Raw genomic sequence first — 16508 nt, forward strand, 5'->3', positions numbered from 1 at the left:
ATAAGTAGTTAATAATGCTAATATAATTTCTTTGACATCAAATTTTCTCCCTCTTTATTTTTGTCAACCAGATCACAGCCATTTTTAGGCTCTGGAATCTGGAACCCGCGAACTAGACCATTCTTGTTACGCTGAAAGTCGAAATAAAGGCTTTTAACTTTTTCGTTTCCAAAATATTGCAGTTAAGACATTTCATCTTTATAATTTCACACAATAGTTACAGAAATGACAAAAATTTACGAACTACACGATGACACTATACACAAAAATGATATAAAGATTACATATAATACTACTACTACCAGTTTATCCTCTGCATTTTTACTAGTAAAATTAAATAAAATTTTCACCACCGTGAAAAATACGTCGACTATGAACGAATTTTCCCGCGCATTTTTCTTCGTTATGACTTGCGAACGAATCCAACCATGATCTTCTCAGGTCCTTCTAGTCTGTGACTTGTTCACGATGAACTCTATCGGGTGTCCTGTGGATACCAATTGAATAATGAATTACACACTTATTGAACATTAGAACATAAAAAAGCAAATGCAATAAAATTTATAATTAACAATTTATTAACTACTGATATTAATATTTAAACTTTCGTACTGCGTATTGTTTGAAATGTCTAACAAAGGTGTGGATATAGGTTATGTAGAAGAAAAGGATTCCTGGTTATTACATCCAAGATTTTTCCCAAGTAAAGTGGGAGGGAAACCTTCCTGGTTAAATTTAAGTAATGTCCTATCACCAACCGAGCTCACTTGTAAACACTGCACTGATGTTATGATGTTTTTGTGTCAAGTAAGTTAAGTAATTTTCATAAATACGAGATCTCGTAATTGTTTGTAATTATGTATATAAAATTGTTTCAGATATATGCTCCATTTGAAGAGCAAGACGATACCTTTCATCGAACACTTTTTGTGTTCATTTGTAAGAATGGTTCATGTTGTCGATTAAATAACTCTGATAATATAAAAGTATTCCGTTGTCAGCTGCCAAGAAAGAATGAATTTTATTCATTTCAACCTTATGAAGAAAATAAGGAAGAGGTAGTTTTAATAAAAATGGTATATACCCATATAAAAAAATGTCCTTAATAAGAAGTAATTAATATTTAATGATTCTATTCTGCAGGTATTCCCAATGGATAAATGGACAAAACTATGTCATGTCTGTGGGTTGAAGGCACCATCACACTGTTCAAATTGTAAAAATGTTTACTACTGTTGTAGAAAGCACCAAATATTACATTGGCAGAAAGGTCACAAAGAATCCTGTACAAATGTCTCAGAGGTAGTTAAGTTTTAAGTTAGGCTTTAGTAACTAAACTAACCCAAATACCAACATTTATCTTTGTAAAATTGATGCTCCATATTATGCCTTATCAAGTAATTTTTACAGATTGATGACCACTATTTTACTATAACAGAGTCTGGAAAAGATCTGCTCTTCAAAGAGTGGGAACTTATCGTTGATGAGGAAGATGAAGTAAGTTTTATTTATTTAAAAAATATTAAAAACTTAAATAATTTTATATATAATACCAAATGCTAAGATTTATTTTAAGTAGCTTTTTATTCTAAGTAACATAGCCATGTCTTTATCTGCATGACTTGACAGGAAGATGTTAAAGATGTTGACACCAATGAAGAGATGGAAAAATTGAGAAAACTAATACAGGAGCAAAAAGCGGGAACAATGAATGATGTTAATGATAGTGAACTAGAAGAATATAGTAGAAACATCCCTGAAGACAAAGTATTTAATAAATTTAATAAGAGAATTGCAAGGCATCCTGATCAAGTGTTACGGTATGATAAAGGTGGTACCCCACTCTGGATAACTGGAAATAGCAATGTCCTAATCGATGTGCCTAATTGTCAATACTGTAATGAAGAAAGGCAGTATGAATTTCAGGTAATTTCTGAATATTTGATTGGATGATTTAATGTTTCTTTTATTTTGTTTATTTATATTCATACATAGTTGCTAACTGTTATAGTATGATTATATTTTTCAGATCATGCCACAACTTCTAAACTTTATAAATGTTGGTATAGAACTTAATAGCATTGATTGGGGAGTGCTAGCAATATATACCTGCAAACAGAGTTGTAATAAAGGGCCGGCATACAAAGAAGAAATTGTAATTAAACAAGATTTGACTACATAAATATATATTTGTACTATTCATAACATCATAATGGTATAGTTTTATTTCTTCTTCCCATAGTCTTCTGATAAATAGGTTAGGAGATCATTTAATCCACTGAATTCTGTCCTTGATTTTGGTGGGTTATTCTTTGGCAGTATTGGCAGCATATTCCCCATTTTGATACGAAAGTCTTTAAGCTACAAGAAACAATAATATTTATGACTATTTTGAAACAAATTTTGTTAAAGACTATATTAGAAACTCACATCTTTAGCACCAGACAATTTCCATATACCATAACAAAGACATGATGTACCAGCAACTGCATAAATAGTACCCCATCCAAGTGCTCTTAGGGCCAGAATAGCTCCGGCATCTGCTAGTTCGGCACTCCCTTGTATTCCTATTAGAAAAAATATTGATGATCAGTAAATGTTTCATTAAAACATAATATGCAATTCTATATTTCAAAAAATCCACAGGATTTTATGAAGCCTATTAAAAATAATTCAACTTTTATTTACCTTTATTAAAATATTTTGGGTCAGATTTTCTAGCTGCTGCTAACGTTGCACCAAAGCCAACAAATGCAGATATGCCTGCGACTGCTGCTAGGAAAGCACCACCTTTAAAAAAATCTATTAAAGTAAAGTTATTTAAATTAAGTTAAATAAGAATAAAATTTAAATAATACATGCCTTTTATTCTTTCCAAACGCTGTGGGTCTGTCATAATTTATGAGTGCTCATTAGTATCCTCATTTATAAATAAATCATTTTATTATGGTACTGGTACTTGGTAAATTATACATAACCAAGAACTATATAGAATAAGTACTTAGTTACATTTGAAATAAGTGCAAAAAAAGTTATCACGGTATTGCACAAAAGTTATACTTTAAATAAAGAAATTGGTATTAAATATTAGTATCACTTTATACAACAATTTTTCTTTAAGATATAAACTCTTTTTTTAATACATTTAACAAATGACATGACGTCCTTCAATAAAATCACCACTAGTCATATGTGTCAGCTGTCAGTATAAGCTGTCTGTAATAGTTAAAGTACCCACATATTACCAAAAGCCATGTCTTATTTTGGATGCCTAAAAACAGTGGCCTACCCTAATTGATGGGTAAGGTCATACATTAAAAATAGGCTCTATAAAAAACTTCATCATAGAGATACTATGGTCCGTTTCGTGAGACAACATTGAGTAGGAGATTCCGTACAGTTCCAGTGAGTCATGAAGCAAACATATTTTTCTACCTTTCAACCCTTCGCTGAAATCGTAGCTAGAGGTCTCGGGCTTAGTTAGGGCTCTCACATTATATTATGGCTATAACTATAGAGTTTGGAAAAAAATATGGAAGAACACTGATCTTAAATCTCAATTATTAGTAGTAACTCAACTAAAAGTTTTGCCTCATAATTAAATCTTATATCACAGAAAAGCTGGGCAAACGTTATACCCCACCTTACTATTTCACAACTTAGTGGCAAGACAATCCCGATATACCGAGGATGCGTTGGTGGGATGGAGTTGTCAAAGACCTCGAAACAGTTGGAGTTCGATTATGGTACACAAGAAGTTCAAAATAAATAAGATGGCAAAAGATACTTGCGAAGGTTAAATCCCATATGGGGCTATACAGCCATTGATAAGGAAGATAAAATGGTGTACAAAAAAAGAGATTGATTATTGTATAAAGCTCTGACGATATATTTTAGCTCTATAAGTTTATACAGAAAACACTATCTATTCATAAAATGCCTAAAGGTTTACATTACTTCTCCATTTTACGAAGGCTCTGTTATAAGCAGGTGTTACCAACCCCCAACGTCACCAGTATACGAGATAGAACTCTTAGTTGGTCTTTGCCAGTGTTTACTGTCGCCATAATGCGCCTGATTATTTTTTAGATTTCAGTTAAATAAAACTCAATAATGGGACGATATTAACACAAAAACTTTGCAAAAAAATGATTTTGTGATATAGCTGAGCTTTAAATTACCCTTATAAAGTTTAAATCGTCCTATTAAGGTTTGTAAACATCGATTTATACGAACATTTTTTGAGAACAGGATTGATTTGTTATAACTATTATAGTTCCTCTATAACACAAGTGGTATTTCAGAGATTTCTGTCAAAGTATAATTCAAAATAATGCTAATTGGTTTTAAATCTTAATTCGGTTTTGTAAAGGCGCATTTTAATTGACCGCATTTTCTATTGAGTGTTCGGAGCAATTGTTCTGATTAATACCGGCAGCGCAGTTTCTTAATTTGACGTCGAGGCAGAATACGCAATTCTACCAAAGGCAATTTTTGCCAAGCACACATAGGCGTTTTATAAAACCTATTCGACTTAAGGCCTTTCAAGAAAAGATTTCTGGTAGTGTTCATGGGTGGCGGTGTGACTTATTCGAGAAATTATCAATAATTCGGGAGGTGTCCTAATACTTTTACTTTATCAGTGTGTAGTCCCATCTATTTTTATCCATAAAAGAGGAATAATTTAATTACAACATAAAATGTCACTTTTCACGATGTTAAGAACATTGTAAAGTCTTTGTGAGATTATTTATCTGAAAAAACAGATATTAGCTGCGAAAACTAAAAAAAATGCACTTAAGAACAGAATAGTGATATAATTGCCCCACTTTCTTACTAGTAGCACCGCACCTTCTTAGACCTGTTATTTCACCACCAGTCATTTACAAAATATGGACTGGTTGGGGCTTTTACACCTTTTAGTATTTATTATCTTTCCTACTATTTTTTTTTGGTTCTTACATAGCAAGCAGTAATAGCAGACATAGGTGATCAACAAGTGTTCGATACTAAATTTCAGAATCCATTTGTAAATACTGCAGTTGTTTGCCATCAATGTGATTGATGTCATACGAACTGGTAATGTCATGAAAACTTCGTTCATAAAAACTGAGATAATTTCGAAAATTATTGCTGACTTATCTAACGCACTAAATCCTTTTAATTAATGAATAAAATTTAAATGAAAACTTCTGATATCAAACATCTCACAATTTCCCACCTCCTCAGTCACCTTATTCTATGCAATAAGAGGTTGTACGGTTACTGGCAGAAAGTTTCAGAACCGCACAGAGGCCTGATCTAACTTACTTTTATTCCGAAGGAAACAAAAAATGCACATAAGAATAAATATTCTTCTGGGTATTCAAATGTAAGTAGGTTTACTTTTTGTGTAATATATAATTTTATAATAACCAATTTTTAGAAACAAATATGAAGAGAAAATACATAAACCAATAAATAATCCATTTAAATATTATGAAGAAATATCAGATATCTTGAGGCCTCTATCTCTTTTAAAAATAAAACACAGTATTGGGTAGTATAAAATTATATTATAATAATAAACTGTAGAATGGCTGATTACTAAGTAGTATTTTAATAACGATTGATTTTCGAATTATTATTATAAGGAACCAGGTGAATGGCACTATTGTTATGATTCGGATTGTATTGACTTTTAACAGACAACTAAATTAATTTTAGTTATGCAGACTAGCACTATATATATTTCAAATAGGACAAATAAACAAACGTACGCTGTGTCGTACAATATGATTTCGTAGATAACAAATTTTCTTATAGCCTGTGTCTAGGATAAATGCAGTTACGTCAACTTTATTCATGTCAGTTCTATATTGGAAATACTGTTATGTACAATTTCCTTTATGGAATACACTCGTGATAGGTACTGACACCTGAAGTTTATTCTACACTTAATACTTAGTTATAATTATTTATTAAATAACGTGAACAGTAAGGTGATTCTCTACATATGGAATTGATTTAACGTCTGGACGTAATAAGAAAAAAAATCAGAGACACATCTAAGCGCGGACTAACTCTGTCATCTGTCAAACTCGTATGACTTCATGACAGATGGGAGACTTAGTTCGCTCTCAAACTTGTCTCTGACACTCAGACAAAGACAATTTTAAGGAAACCATTGTGGAGGAACCAAGTTGGTCCTGTTACCTCCAACCTAAAGTAAGGATCCTCGAGCAGTCTAATCACTGAGTGGACCATCCGAAAGCCCCTGTCGAAGTTGAATAAAGGCTTAGAGTTCGAAATAACTTTGGCGATTCAAAATATGACTTCATCGTACTGTTTGTAGGCACAGATTGTCGGTGCTTTATAAAAAACCTAGATAAAGGTATTTTGCGGTAGACGTAATTAATATCGCCATTCCAATTTCGTGAAAGATTCCAAAGTATTGAATAACCCTACTGTTATCGAGTTTAACAATAAACGGATAAATGCACGGTAGTTATAAAATTGAACACAATGGCGTCATATCGTATGTTTACAAGATCAATTGACCACAGACTACGTATTAAACGCATATTCGTCATTTTACTATTGGTGTATATAAAACTAGTTATCCAGACTAAAAATTTTAATAATATAGAGAAAATCAAAGTGACTTCACCTGAAATAAGCTTTTCAATAATCATGAATTGGTAAATACTATATTAATGTTAAATACGAATACGCATTTAATCTACGCGTCTGTGGAATAACAAGACATTTGGGGCCTTAGACAAATATTTCCTGCGACAAGCGTGATCAGCTATCACATGCGTGACGTCCGCCGCACGTGTCTATGACCCCTGGTGGGATAAATTACTTAGTTTAGAGGATGCAGAATGTAAATATTATATTACTGCTGTAAATTAATCAGAACTCACTTTACAATATTGTCAAAAATCGATTTCGCGACGGCACTAATACTATGATATTGAGAAAACAATCACTCGCACTACACAAAACGTACACCTAGTTAGCATTAAATAACGAAATAAATAAAACCCAAGCATCGTAGCCTATTAGTTACCTATGATTACATAGAAGCTAATTTAATTATTTACATAAGGCGTATTTATATACCTTTAATACCTACTTTCAATGAACGTTCCGTGGAGAATATTGTTTGTCATAAATACACTATAAACCTCAATTAGTTAAAGAATGTTTTGTCACATCCACATATGATACTAATAAGGACAAATAACACCTATTTGAGGCTTTTAGTTTCTTTATGAATAAGTTTGTGTATGTAACAAAAATCTCGTTATCTTTAATATAATAAAAAATGTAATTTTAATCTATTTTTTGTGTGTTCTCTCTTAATTGTTAATGATTTAGTCATATTTTCAACGTGTAACCTTAAGATTCAGAAACGAGACTTAGGGCCAAGTGTGACTCAATGCAATATGTTTTGACATAAACTTGACTTGACTTTGATATTGACTTGTATGTCAAAGATATATTATTTATGACATAACATGGGAGTCTAACTCGAGTTTAATACCCCAAGATCCTAGGTGTTACTTATTTATTAAAATATAGGGGATAAAATACAATATTTACGTTGAACTTGATTCTTCATAGACACCAACATACTCAAATTTCACGTTTTCATTATATTTGAATAAATTCATTGACAAATACAGAGTTAAACCTATGTGCCAATTCAAAGATTTACATAGTTTTTTATAATGATATTCAAAAACGAGTTTTAGCGCTAATTCTTACGGCCATACGTCAAAAAAGGATTTGACTTTGACATACGGGAACCATAGGCATGACACGTTTCTGAATCTTACCCACAGATTAGACTAAAACATAGATTTAGAATAGTTGTAATAATTTTACACTATTTATAAAAGTAACGAGATTTTTGTTACATATTCAGAAGTTATGACAATAATTAACATAAAGTTCATTCGTAAATGAAAAATCAGTCTAAAACTCAGGAACATGATTCATTATTACTGGAATAACTGAACTATTTGTAAAATTTCCAAACACAATTACATTTTCTCTGCAACTTTACACTGCTCAAGATTGGATTAAATACTTCTTTCCGAAATATGTGCCTTCAGAATGACTACAAAATTTGACATGTAAAATAGCGCAATTATTACATTTAGAACCACAAAGAAAAACATTTGACGTTCGTTTTAAAAAATGAAGGTAGGCCACAAAATAATCTTCCTACCTTCACTATGTATCAATTTTGGTGGGTGTATGTCTCGCTAATATCGTGGCCAAATCCGTACTGAAGCATTCGAAACTCGTATCTAAGAACAATTCTTGCAAGAAACGCCGGGCGCACAGCATGTATGTGTCGCGAGAAAGCGCGCCGCATACGTCCGAATACACGCACGCACTGCGGAATATCTCCGGGTGACGTTGCTTTAGAGATAGTAGGGCGGAGCGGCACTGCAGGTAAAAAAAAATCTCTTATTGACTCTCCCTTACAAAACCCTAGTGACGTCATCTGAGAATAACCCCTCAAGAAACTAAATATTCAGTACAATAGCTATTTAACTTATGTGGTAACCTTGCCGTATGACAGTTCTGTAAGTGAACGTATGATCTCGAATTGGAAGAGGACCACCATTATTTACTTCTGGATTCGATTCCTGGTGAAGTAAAATTTGATATGGGTATATATACAGAAGATGTATTATTAGTATTTAACTTCAGATAATTAAGTAATAATATTCTTAGAGAGAGACTCTTATTCCTAGGGTTGTAGGTTCGATCCCCGGCTTTGCACCAATGGACTCTCTGTCTACGTACGTATTTAACATTCGCGTGAACGGTGCAAGAAAAACATCGTGAAAAAACCGGCTAGCCTTAGACTCAATAAGTCGACAGCGTGTATCAGGCTAATCACCTAGCCCTTTAGATTGACAAATGATCATGTAACAGATACAGATATCTGAGGCCCAAACCTAAAAAGGTTGTAGGTCCACTGATTTATTTTTCTGAAAATAAATACAGTCAATCTGCGTCTACTATGGCCAATTACCTGTCTTAGGTGAATGGGGTTGGACATATACATGACGTGGTGTAGGAGCTGCGCTTGAGGCATGTTTTCCATGGATGAAGGGCTGTCAGTACCATCTCCACTAGCACCTTCCAGCTCTAAAATAACAATATGGTATATACGTATCGAGTATGTTGTATTGTCTTTGGTTAACATAGCTTTTACTCATTGAAATAAAACAATTTTTTGTTTTCAACTGTTCAGAAACTGTGACCACGCACGCTGTAAAGCATGCGAAACGTCGGAAAAAGTTAAATTTAAAATTATGTAAAATAATTATAAGTTTATAATTACAAATAGCTATAAGCCGGTTAATAAATTGTTTTCTTTCAATCGAGTATGTTGCTCTTTATTCGTATATTTAAAAAAAGATTACAACATTACAAAATAAAAGGGGACAAAGGATGCTTTATACATAACTTCTTAATGAACATTTAAAATAATAACACCATAGATGGCGATGGATGGATAAACAAAGATGGCGTACTTTCAAACCAGAGACAATGTCAAGATATGGAAGAAACGTACAATCATAAATTGAAGAATTAAATGGAGAGTAAAGGTCTTGTGGTTGTAGTTGCAAAATTTTTAATGTAGGCAACTTGAGGATGGTTTAGTTATTATGTAAACAATAAAGTCGTCATGAAAAATAAGCAAACGAGCAAGAATTAAAAGAAAGCTTCTCAATACTTGTAAAATACCTTTACTAACATATGGATCTCAAACACGGGGCCCACTAAAGCGTGTAACAACATACAAAAGCTACATGTGTGTCAAAGATCGATGCAATAATGTATGTTAGAGAAGGAAAAAATAGACTAAGGTAACAGATATTACAATAACAATAAATAAACTAAAGAGGAAATGGGGGGGGGGCACACACGGAAAGAGGAACAGAAAACTGGAGCGAAAAAGTACTAAACTGGTGCCAAAGGCAAACGAAAATGGGGAGGACAACTTAGAAGGTGGATATACCAAATTAAGAACATAGCAGAGAGTGGCACAGTATAGAGAGGAGTGGCGGGATTTCGAGAAGGCATTTGCCAAAAAAGGACACACAGATACCTACAAGATTGAAATAGAAACGTGTTTAAATGTAAAAGTATCTCAATTAAAAGGCTATCGTTATTATCATAATTATGTTAACAGTAAAAGATATTTAAGATTTACCTAACGATATTATAATAAACTCAATTAAGCTTTTAGCTCCTTGGACATTATTATTTATGTTAGCTCCAGCCGAAAGCTCCTTAATATGAATCTAATTTAAAAAAATACTAATAATACAGGTTTAAAATTATATTTTTAACTTTGACAGATCACAAATCATTCTCCTCTCTATTGATAATATCCCTTAATTTCAATATTGAAATGTCAAACTGACATTTTATTTTGAATCTGTTTTATGTCACTTTTTTATTGTCATCAATACTTTTAGATCTTACTTTTAATTTAGAAAAATACGAGAAAAATCGATAATCCTTTTTTACATTACACAAAATTAGGCACTTTTTTTAATTAATTTTCCTTTTAATGTCTTTAATCATAAATATATGAAACTTATAAAAATTATTTTTTTAATACCCGCAAAAAATGCCTCTCTCAACTCATGAGAGGATGGAGGCCGAGTCCTGACACAGGCAAGGCAGTCCCTTGTCCCGTGCTTCCATTTCCCGGGACGTGCACTCGATGCTACCAACGTACTCGCACTGACGTCCTTCACGTAACTATCATCGTAATCGTTTTCGTTCGCTTTCTTATCTATGGCGGTGGGATCTGGAATTTATGAAAAGGTCCATCAGTTTTCAGTGAGTTGTTTGAATGGTATATTATATAATTCAAGTTTGAATTTTCTATTCTTTATTTTGTTTAATTAATAAATTTATTTCGTAATCCTACACCTAACATGGCCACCTACAGTGCCAAAAATGGAATACATAATATATACGAACATTTACGAAAAGTAAAATTTAAAGAAACTAGTAATTAATTCAAGTATTTAACTTTGTTTTTAAGTAATAATAGTATTCGGGCGGAGGCGACGAACAAATAGTGACCAATTTGTGTTAAAAGTTCTGTATTTTCTAATAAATAAATAATGTATGCTAACACAACCGGATCGATTAATGTTTCGATCCAGGATCCCTTCACTACAGGTAAGGAAGGTAAGGAAAATTCATGTAAAAAATTCGCGACTTAAATCCATTTTTTATTAATAGTTTTAAAGTTAGTAAGAAAATAATATAAAATAAATGTTTATTCATTATAAATAAATATGCATTACAATGTGTAAGATTTCGGAACCCATTTAACTAAATAACACCTCCGTCAGGGTTCCCACCATAAAAAAGTTAAAATATATACTTCCATAATAAAGTAAATATAGATATATAATAATATTTTTTTTTTTAACAATAGAAGGGAAATGGCCAGGAGGCCCACCTGATGGATGTGATACCGCCCATGAAAACATTTCCAGAAGGCTCGCAAGTGCGTTGCCGGCCTTTTAAGGTTACGCTATTTTCTATTATTTAAGGGCCCTACGTGGAATTGATTCGGAAAAACTTCAGTGAGCAGTAACACTATGTTGAACTCTTCACCAAGATAGTGGTGGAGCGCGGTAAAAAGTATTTAACTGTTTACAACAATTTCTTCTAATTTTAACATCATACGCGAGGCGTAACACGCATCAATAATGTTGAATATGATACTGATTCCATAGAAAAAGTTTTACCATACCTTTATTAACATCTGGTGTAACTCGCTTTTCGACGTTTTCTGCAAAAGAGGGTAGTCGAGGACGCGACTTTTCACTTTCAACATTTTCATCTTTTGTTTCCTCCCTGAAATTATTAATAAAATAATTATTAAGTTCCAGTTTTATCTAACGCATTTTTTTAACCCCGATGTATCGCGCCATAAAGCTTTCGGTATTTACCCCCCCCCCCCCCTTAATTAAAACGTTTCGTGGCCACAAAGTACTGGAACGTAACCCCTCCCGCTTCAACACATTCGTTACGCAATACTTAAACGTTGCCCGACATTTAGTAGTGTATAATAATACATAACTTCAATCCTTTGACAAAGTGTTTACATTAAATAACAAATGAAATAATCATGGTATAGTCTTGTTTTATATTATTAATCAACACGCTGGCTTTCGGTCAGACATAAAGTTAAACGTTTCCGACGCTGCTTTATTTAAATCAAAATGCTAGCGACTTGATTGAATATCGATCTTTAATTAACTGTCTAGAGATTAAATTAACTCTCTGATTTAAATACTTTACTGCGAAATATATATATGAAAAGGGTGAAATTTATTCAATAATATCCTCGATTCAGATTTCAAGAAATAATTTTATCGATATATCTTTTATTAGTGTCTTAAATCTCGAAGGACCAAATATACTATATGTTAAGCAAAAAGTCTTATATATAAACGAAACTAAGCCATTATTATGTCACCAATACATAAATGGCGCGAAATTGGCGTTTTGTATGGGAGGAACAAAAAGTCGAAAATTTTTAAATATAATATATTTAATTAATCAAAGTATGAACCATTGTTTTCTATGCACTTTTGCCATCTCATAGGTAGTTCATTGATCCCTTTACTAAAAAAACCAGTCGGACGGCAATCAATAAAATCTGGGAAGGCGATTTGGACTGCCCCATCAGAGTTAAATTTTTTCCCTTGCAAGAAGTTGTCCAAATTTCGAAAAAAATGGTAATCTGTTGGAGCAAGGTCCGGGGAGTACCTGGGAGGGAGGGGGAGATGTCTTAGACATTCCAATTAAAGCTCTTCTAATTTGGTAGCCGTCTGTTGTGCAGTGTGTGGTCTAGCGTTGTCGTGAAGTAGAAGTGGCGTGGAGCGATTGACCAGCCTAGGTTGTTTAGCCGTTAGCTTTTCCATCATGGTTTGCAATTTCTGACAATAGACATCAGCCGTAATAGTCTGGCCAGGTTTGAGAAAACTGCAATGAACAATACCGGCACTAGTCCACCAGACGCTTACAAGTAACTTCTTTGGGGTTAATTTTAGCTTGGGGCAGGATTTGGCTGGCTGGCCAGGGTCCAACCATTGCGCTGAGCGCTTCCGATTATCGTAAAGAATCCATTTTTCATCACAGGTAATGATTCGGTTTAAAATACCTCCATTATTGTGCCGGTTCAGTAATGTAACGCAGCAGTCGACGCGCGTTTGCCGGTTTGCTTGCTTGCGAACTTGGGTCTCAGGCCGTCCACGGGGCTTGTTCTGCAGGTCGAAATTTCCAGAACGAAAACGTTGGAACCAAAAACGAACTGTGTTTTCTTTTGCAACATGACCGCCATACACATCATTCACCCTTCGAGTCGTTTCCGCAGCACTAGTGCCACGGCGGAACTCGTACTCGTAAATAATGCGATACTTTAAGTTTTCCATTTTGTAAAATGAGTGACCCAAACAGAAAAAAAAACAGAAGAAAAAAACAAATGAATGACGGTCATCGAAGCACAAATACATGAGTAAATAGCTGTACAAATTTGAATTTGAAATTCCTAACCAAAGAGATATTTGAGGTCAATGTGGCCAGTACGACAAAACGCCAATTTCATATGTAAGGACCTAATATTAAATTATCTATTTTATGTAATATTTGTATTGTGTTCTCTGTGTCTGTATTTATTTCGTAATGTGCCTTTTTACACTTAAATTACGACTTCAGTTATGTAACCTAACATTAATAAATTACATATATATTATAGTAAATAATTAGAAAGGCAAATGTAACCGATCTTCTTACATATGAAGCAAAAATATGACCTTTAGTTTTTCCCACACTCATAAATTTTAATACACATAATATGAGAATGTTCTGTATTTTACAATTTAAAATGAGAGTTTCCGATAAGGTCGAATACACTTATATTCTTTATAGGCGACAGATGTGTCACTCCACTCAAAGTCAAGTTACATTTTTGTTAGTCCAGCGTCGCAACACGACTACCCCTAATTTAAGTTAGTTATAAGCTCATGTTTTAAAGGATTATAGCTTCAAATAAAGTGTTTCATATATTTGAAGTACCCTCCAACAACCACCACCGAACGTAACTGTTGAACCGCATTAAAAATAATGAGACTTACACTGGGAACAACTGTGCAAGATCTCTAGGTAGACAGATGGCCATATAGTGTGGTGGTGGGATGTCAGGTGCAGACAAAACAACTTGTCCGCAACTATTCCGTCCATCACGCGCTCGTTCTCCTTCCGTTTGACACAAAGGCCGCCAGTCTTCTTCTACCATACTGAAACAACAACGACGGTTAGGGAACATTTTCTCTAAAACAATTTAGACAGGTTTAAGTAAAAAAAAATGTTTTTATAACTTTCAATCAAATGAAGTCTAACACAATGCGGACAACACTTACTAGTGTAGTATTATGTATTGCCATCACGCGAGCTTAATTAATATTATTAGACAGTATATAACGTACTAGGTACTTTTTGATATGTAAATAATAGCAGTAAATGTAAATTTAGAATCAATTTAATATGTTTTTGTAGACGTTCATAAGTGTACTTGGTTACCTACATGAATTAAGCTATTTTGCAATATTAGAATTTAACTATGGACACTTTACTTATTAGTAACTTGTAGCAGTAAGATCGAGAGATTCGCAGGCAGAGGTGTGAGAGAGACACAAATATGTTTACCTATTACTGTCCTTTTTCTTTCTCTCTTAGCTAAGTGGAGAATTTATTTTTTATAGAACAGTGGGCAAACGGGCAGGAGGCTGATGTTAAGTGATACCGCCGCCTATGCCTCTCAATGCCAGACGACTCGCGAGTGCGTTGCCTGCCTTTTAAGAATTGGTATGCTCTTTTATTGAAGGATCCTAAGTCCTATGTCCTAAGAAATCGTTTCTTTAAAATTTTCTGATCTTACCTGATCTTCGCCATCTTCTCTCTATAAGACTTGGACCGTTCCCTGACAGAGGAGTAGGGCTTATTCGGCTTACGTCTGTTAAAGTCAGGTAACAGCCACACCAGTTCATCAATGTCGCTGGAACTTGTTGCTGCACCCTCGGATACGTGAGGCCTGGTACGAAAATATATAGTAATATTATTTTTATCTCATCTATTAAAAAAAAATAAGTTTCCTGTAATCTTGGATAATGTCTAGGTATTAAATAATTTGAATGTTGTTGAGGACGCGAACTAGAAGATTTATTATTCGCGTAAAACTCTTTAAATTGTTCAAGAGTGCGGGTTCTCATATTATTATGCGTTATGCTTCGAAGAGGACCGAAATGCAACTGACTCGCAACTAAACTACTGAGCTCGAGATTGTAAACAATGGCGAAAACCTTAAAAGTGCGCAGGTGCAATAGAAGGTGCGAGAAGCAACTATGAGAGGATTTTTGCTTTGGATGAATGATTCTAACATTCCAACATCCGCTATATGAATATGAATGTTAGTACATCACCAAAGAGATCGATCACGAATTTATAAAAATATTACTGGCTGTCAAAAAACATTGCAAATACCCTTTTTTTAATTAAATACTAAATGATAGCTGACTTAAAAAGTAACATTGAAAAATTGGCCATAGATGGATCTGGTTATTTCTGAACCGTGTATCGAAAAAACAAAATATTGTTATTCAAACTATATAGTACCCACCCATTAAAATGTATTTAAGTGTGATTCTGGATATTGCAACTTTTACATATAAATTAAATTAAGAACTACGCATGCTTTCTTATAGTAATGTATTATTAGACTTGCTTATTAAGAATGGGTATTTTTATGCCATAGTAGAAAAAAAAATGTTTATCATTTATATCAATTAGAACACTCAAGCAAGCAAAAAAGGTGTTACCTCATCCTGTATAACAACGTACCGTCTATGTTTGTTCAATGACTGAATAGTTGCATATCCACTCATATCCTTCTGGCTCGGAGGAGAGCTGGCCACATCGGGGGCAGTGAAACCTATCGAAGTTCAAAATATATAAAACCCAATTTACAGATGTTTTAGTAATTCACAAGTAATTACGGTAACAGACATTGTGTGTTAAGTTTAGTTAATAAATGATCTACTTTCATATACGTAAAATATTGTTAGATTTTTAAATTTAGAACTTATTTTTATACTTGTTATTCTTAAAAAAAATTTTTTTTGAAGAATAACACGTATGAAAAAAAAATCCAGTGGCGCTATTTGTTTTGTTTATCCTTGGTCTAGCTGCTACCACCATCATATAAACCACAAATGACCAACAAACGACCACGAAACAACCAGTGTGGTGGTTTCTAGGAGAAACGTAACTCCCTAACACACGCCGTGAACTTTCTGGGTCTAAGGCATGGTTTCCTCACTATAATTTCCTTTAAAGACAGGAAGAAATATCCATTGTTTTCTATGTCCCACTTCGGTTGGTTTGGGCCAAAAAATTTATTT

At 33.5% G+C, this 16508-nt stretch overlaps 3 protein-coding genes across 4 annotated transcripts in view; 1 reads left to right on the forward strand and 2 right to left on the reverse strand.

The window, feature by feature from the left end:
- Window positions 1–469: 469 nt before the first annotated feature.
- LOC123706745 (programmed cell death protein 2) lies at window positions 470–2182 on the forward strand. 2 transcript variants are annotated; one of them, XM_045656129.1, is made up of 6 exons: window positions 470–807; window positions 879–1076; window positions 1144–1302; window positions 1411–1497; window positions 1630–1926; window positions 2030–2182. In XM_045656129.1, exons 1-6 carry the CDS (start codon window positions 628–630, stop codon window positions 2180–2182), a joined length of 1074 nt encoding a protein of 357 aa, XP_045512085.1. In that variant the 5' UTR covers window positions 470–627. The 2 variants fall into 2 exon arrangements, with proteins under 2 accessions (XP_045512085.1, XP_045512086.1); XM_045656130.1 differs by having other exon boundaries at window positions 473–807; window positions 879–1058.
- Window positions 2170–3142, reverse strand: LOC123706746 (transmembrane protein 242). The gene is made up of 4 exons (XM_045656131.1): window positions 2863–3142; window positions 2689–2790; window positions 2431–2567; window positions 2170–2361 (listed from the first exon to the last, which is right to left on the reverse strand). The coding sequence occupies exons 1-4, from the start codon at window positions 2894–2896 to the stop codon at window positions 2224–2226; spliced, it is 411 nt and encodes a 136-aa protein (XP_045512087.1). The 5' UTR covers window positions 2897–3142; the 3' UTR covers window positions 2170–2223.
- Window positions 3143–5508: 2366 nt separating this feature from the next.
- LOC123706740 (rapamycin-insensitive companion of mTOR) overlaps window positions 5509–16508 on the reverse strand; it is a 28067-nt gene continuing 17067 nt past the window's right edge. The window contains exons 18-24 of the mRNA XM_045656122.1: window positions 15949–16039; window positions 14990–15142; window positions 14187–14348; window positions 11798–11901; window positions 10643–10834; window positions 9041–9156; window positions 5509–8445 (exon numbers count right to left, since the gene is read on the reverse strand). Of these exons, the coding sequence (XP_045512078.1) occupies window positions 8227–8445; window positions 9041–9156; window positions 10643–10834; window positions 11798–11901; window positions 14187–14348; window positions 14990–15142; window positions 15949–16039 (1037 nt within the window). The 3' untranslated portion in view covers window positions 5509–8226. The remainder of the gene's footprint in view (window positions 8446–9040; window positions 9157–10642; window positions 10835–11797; window positions 11902–14186; window positions 14349–14989; window positions 15143–15948; window positions 16040–16508) is intronic.

Source organism: Pieris brassicae, chromosome 3 (genome assembly GCF_905147105.1).
Source record: "Pieris brassicae chromosome 3, ilPieBrab1.1, whole genome shotgun sequence".
Classification (NCBI taxonomy): Eukaryota; Metazoa; Arthropoda; class Insecta; order Lepidoptera; family Pieridae; genus Pieris; species Pieris brassicae.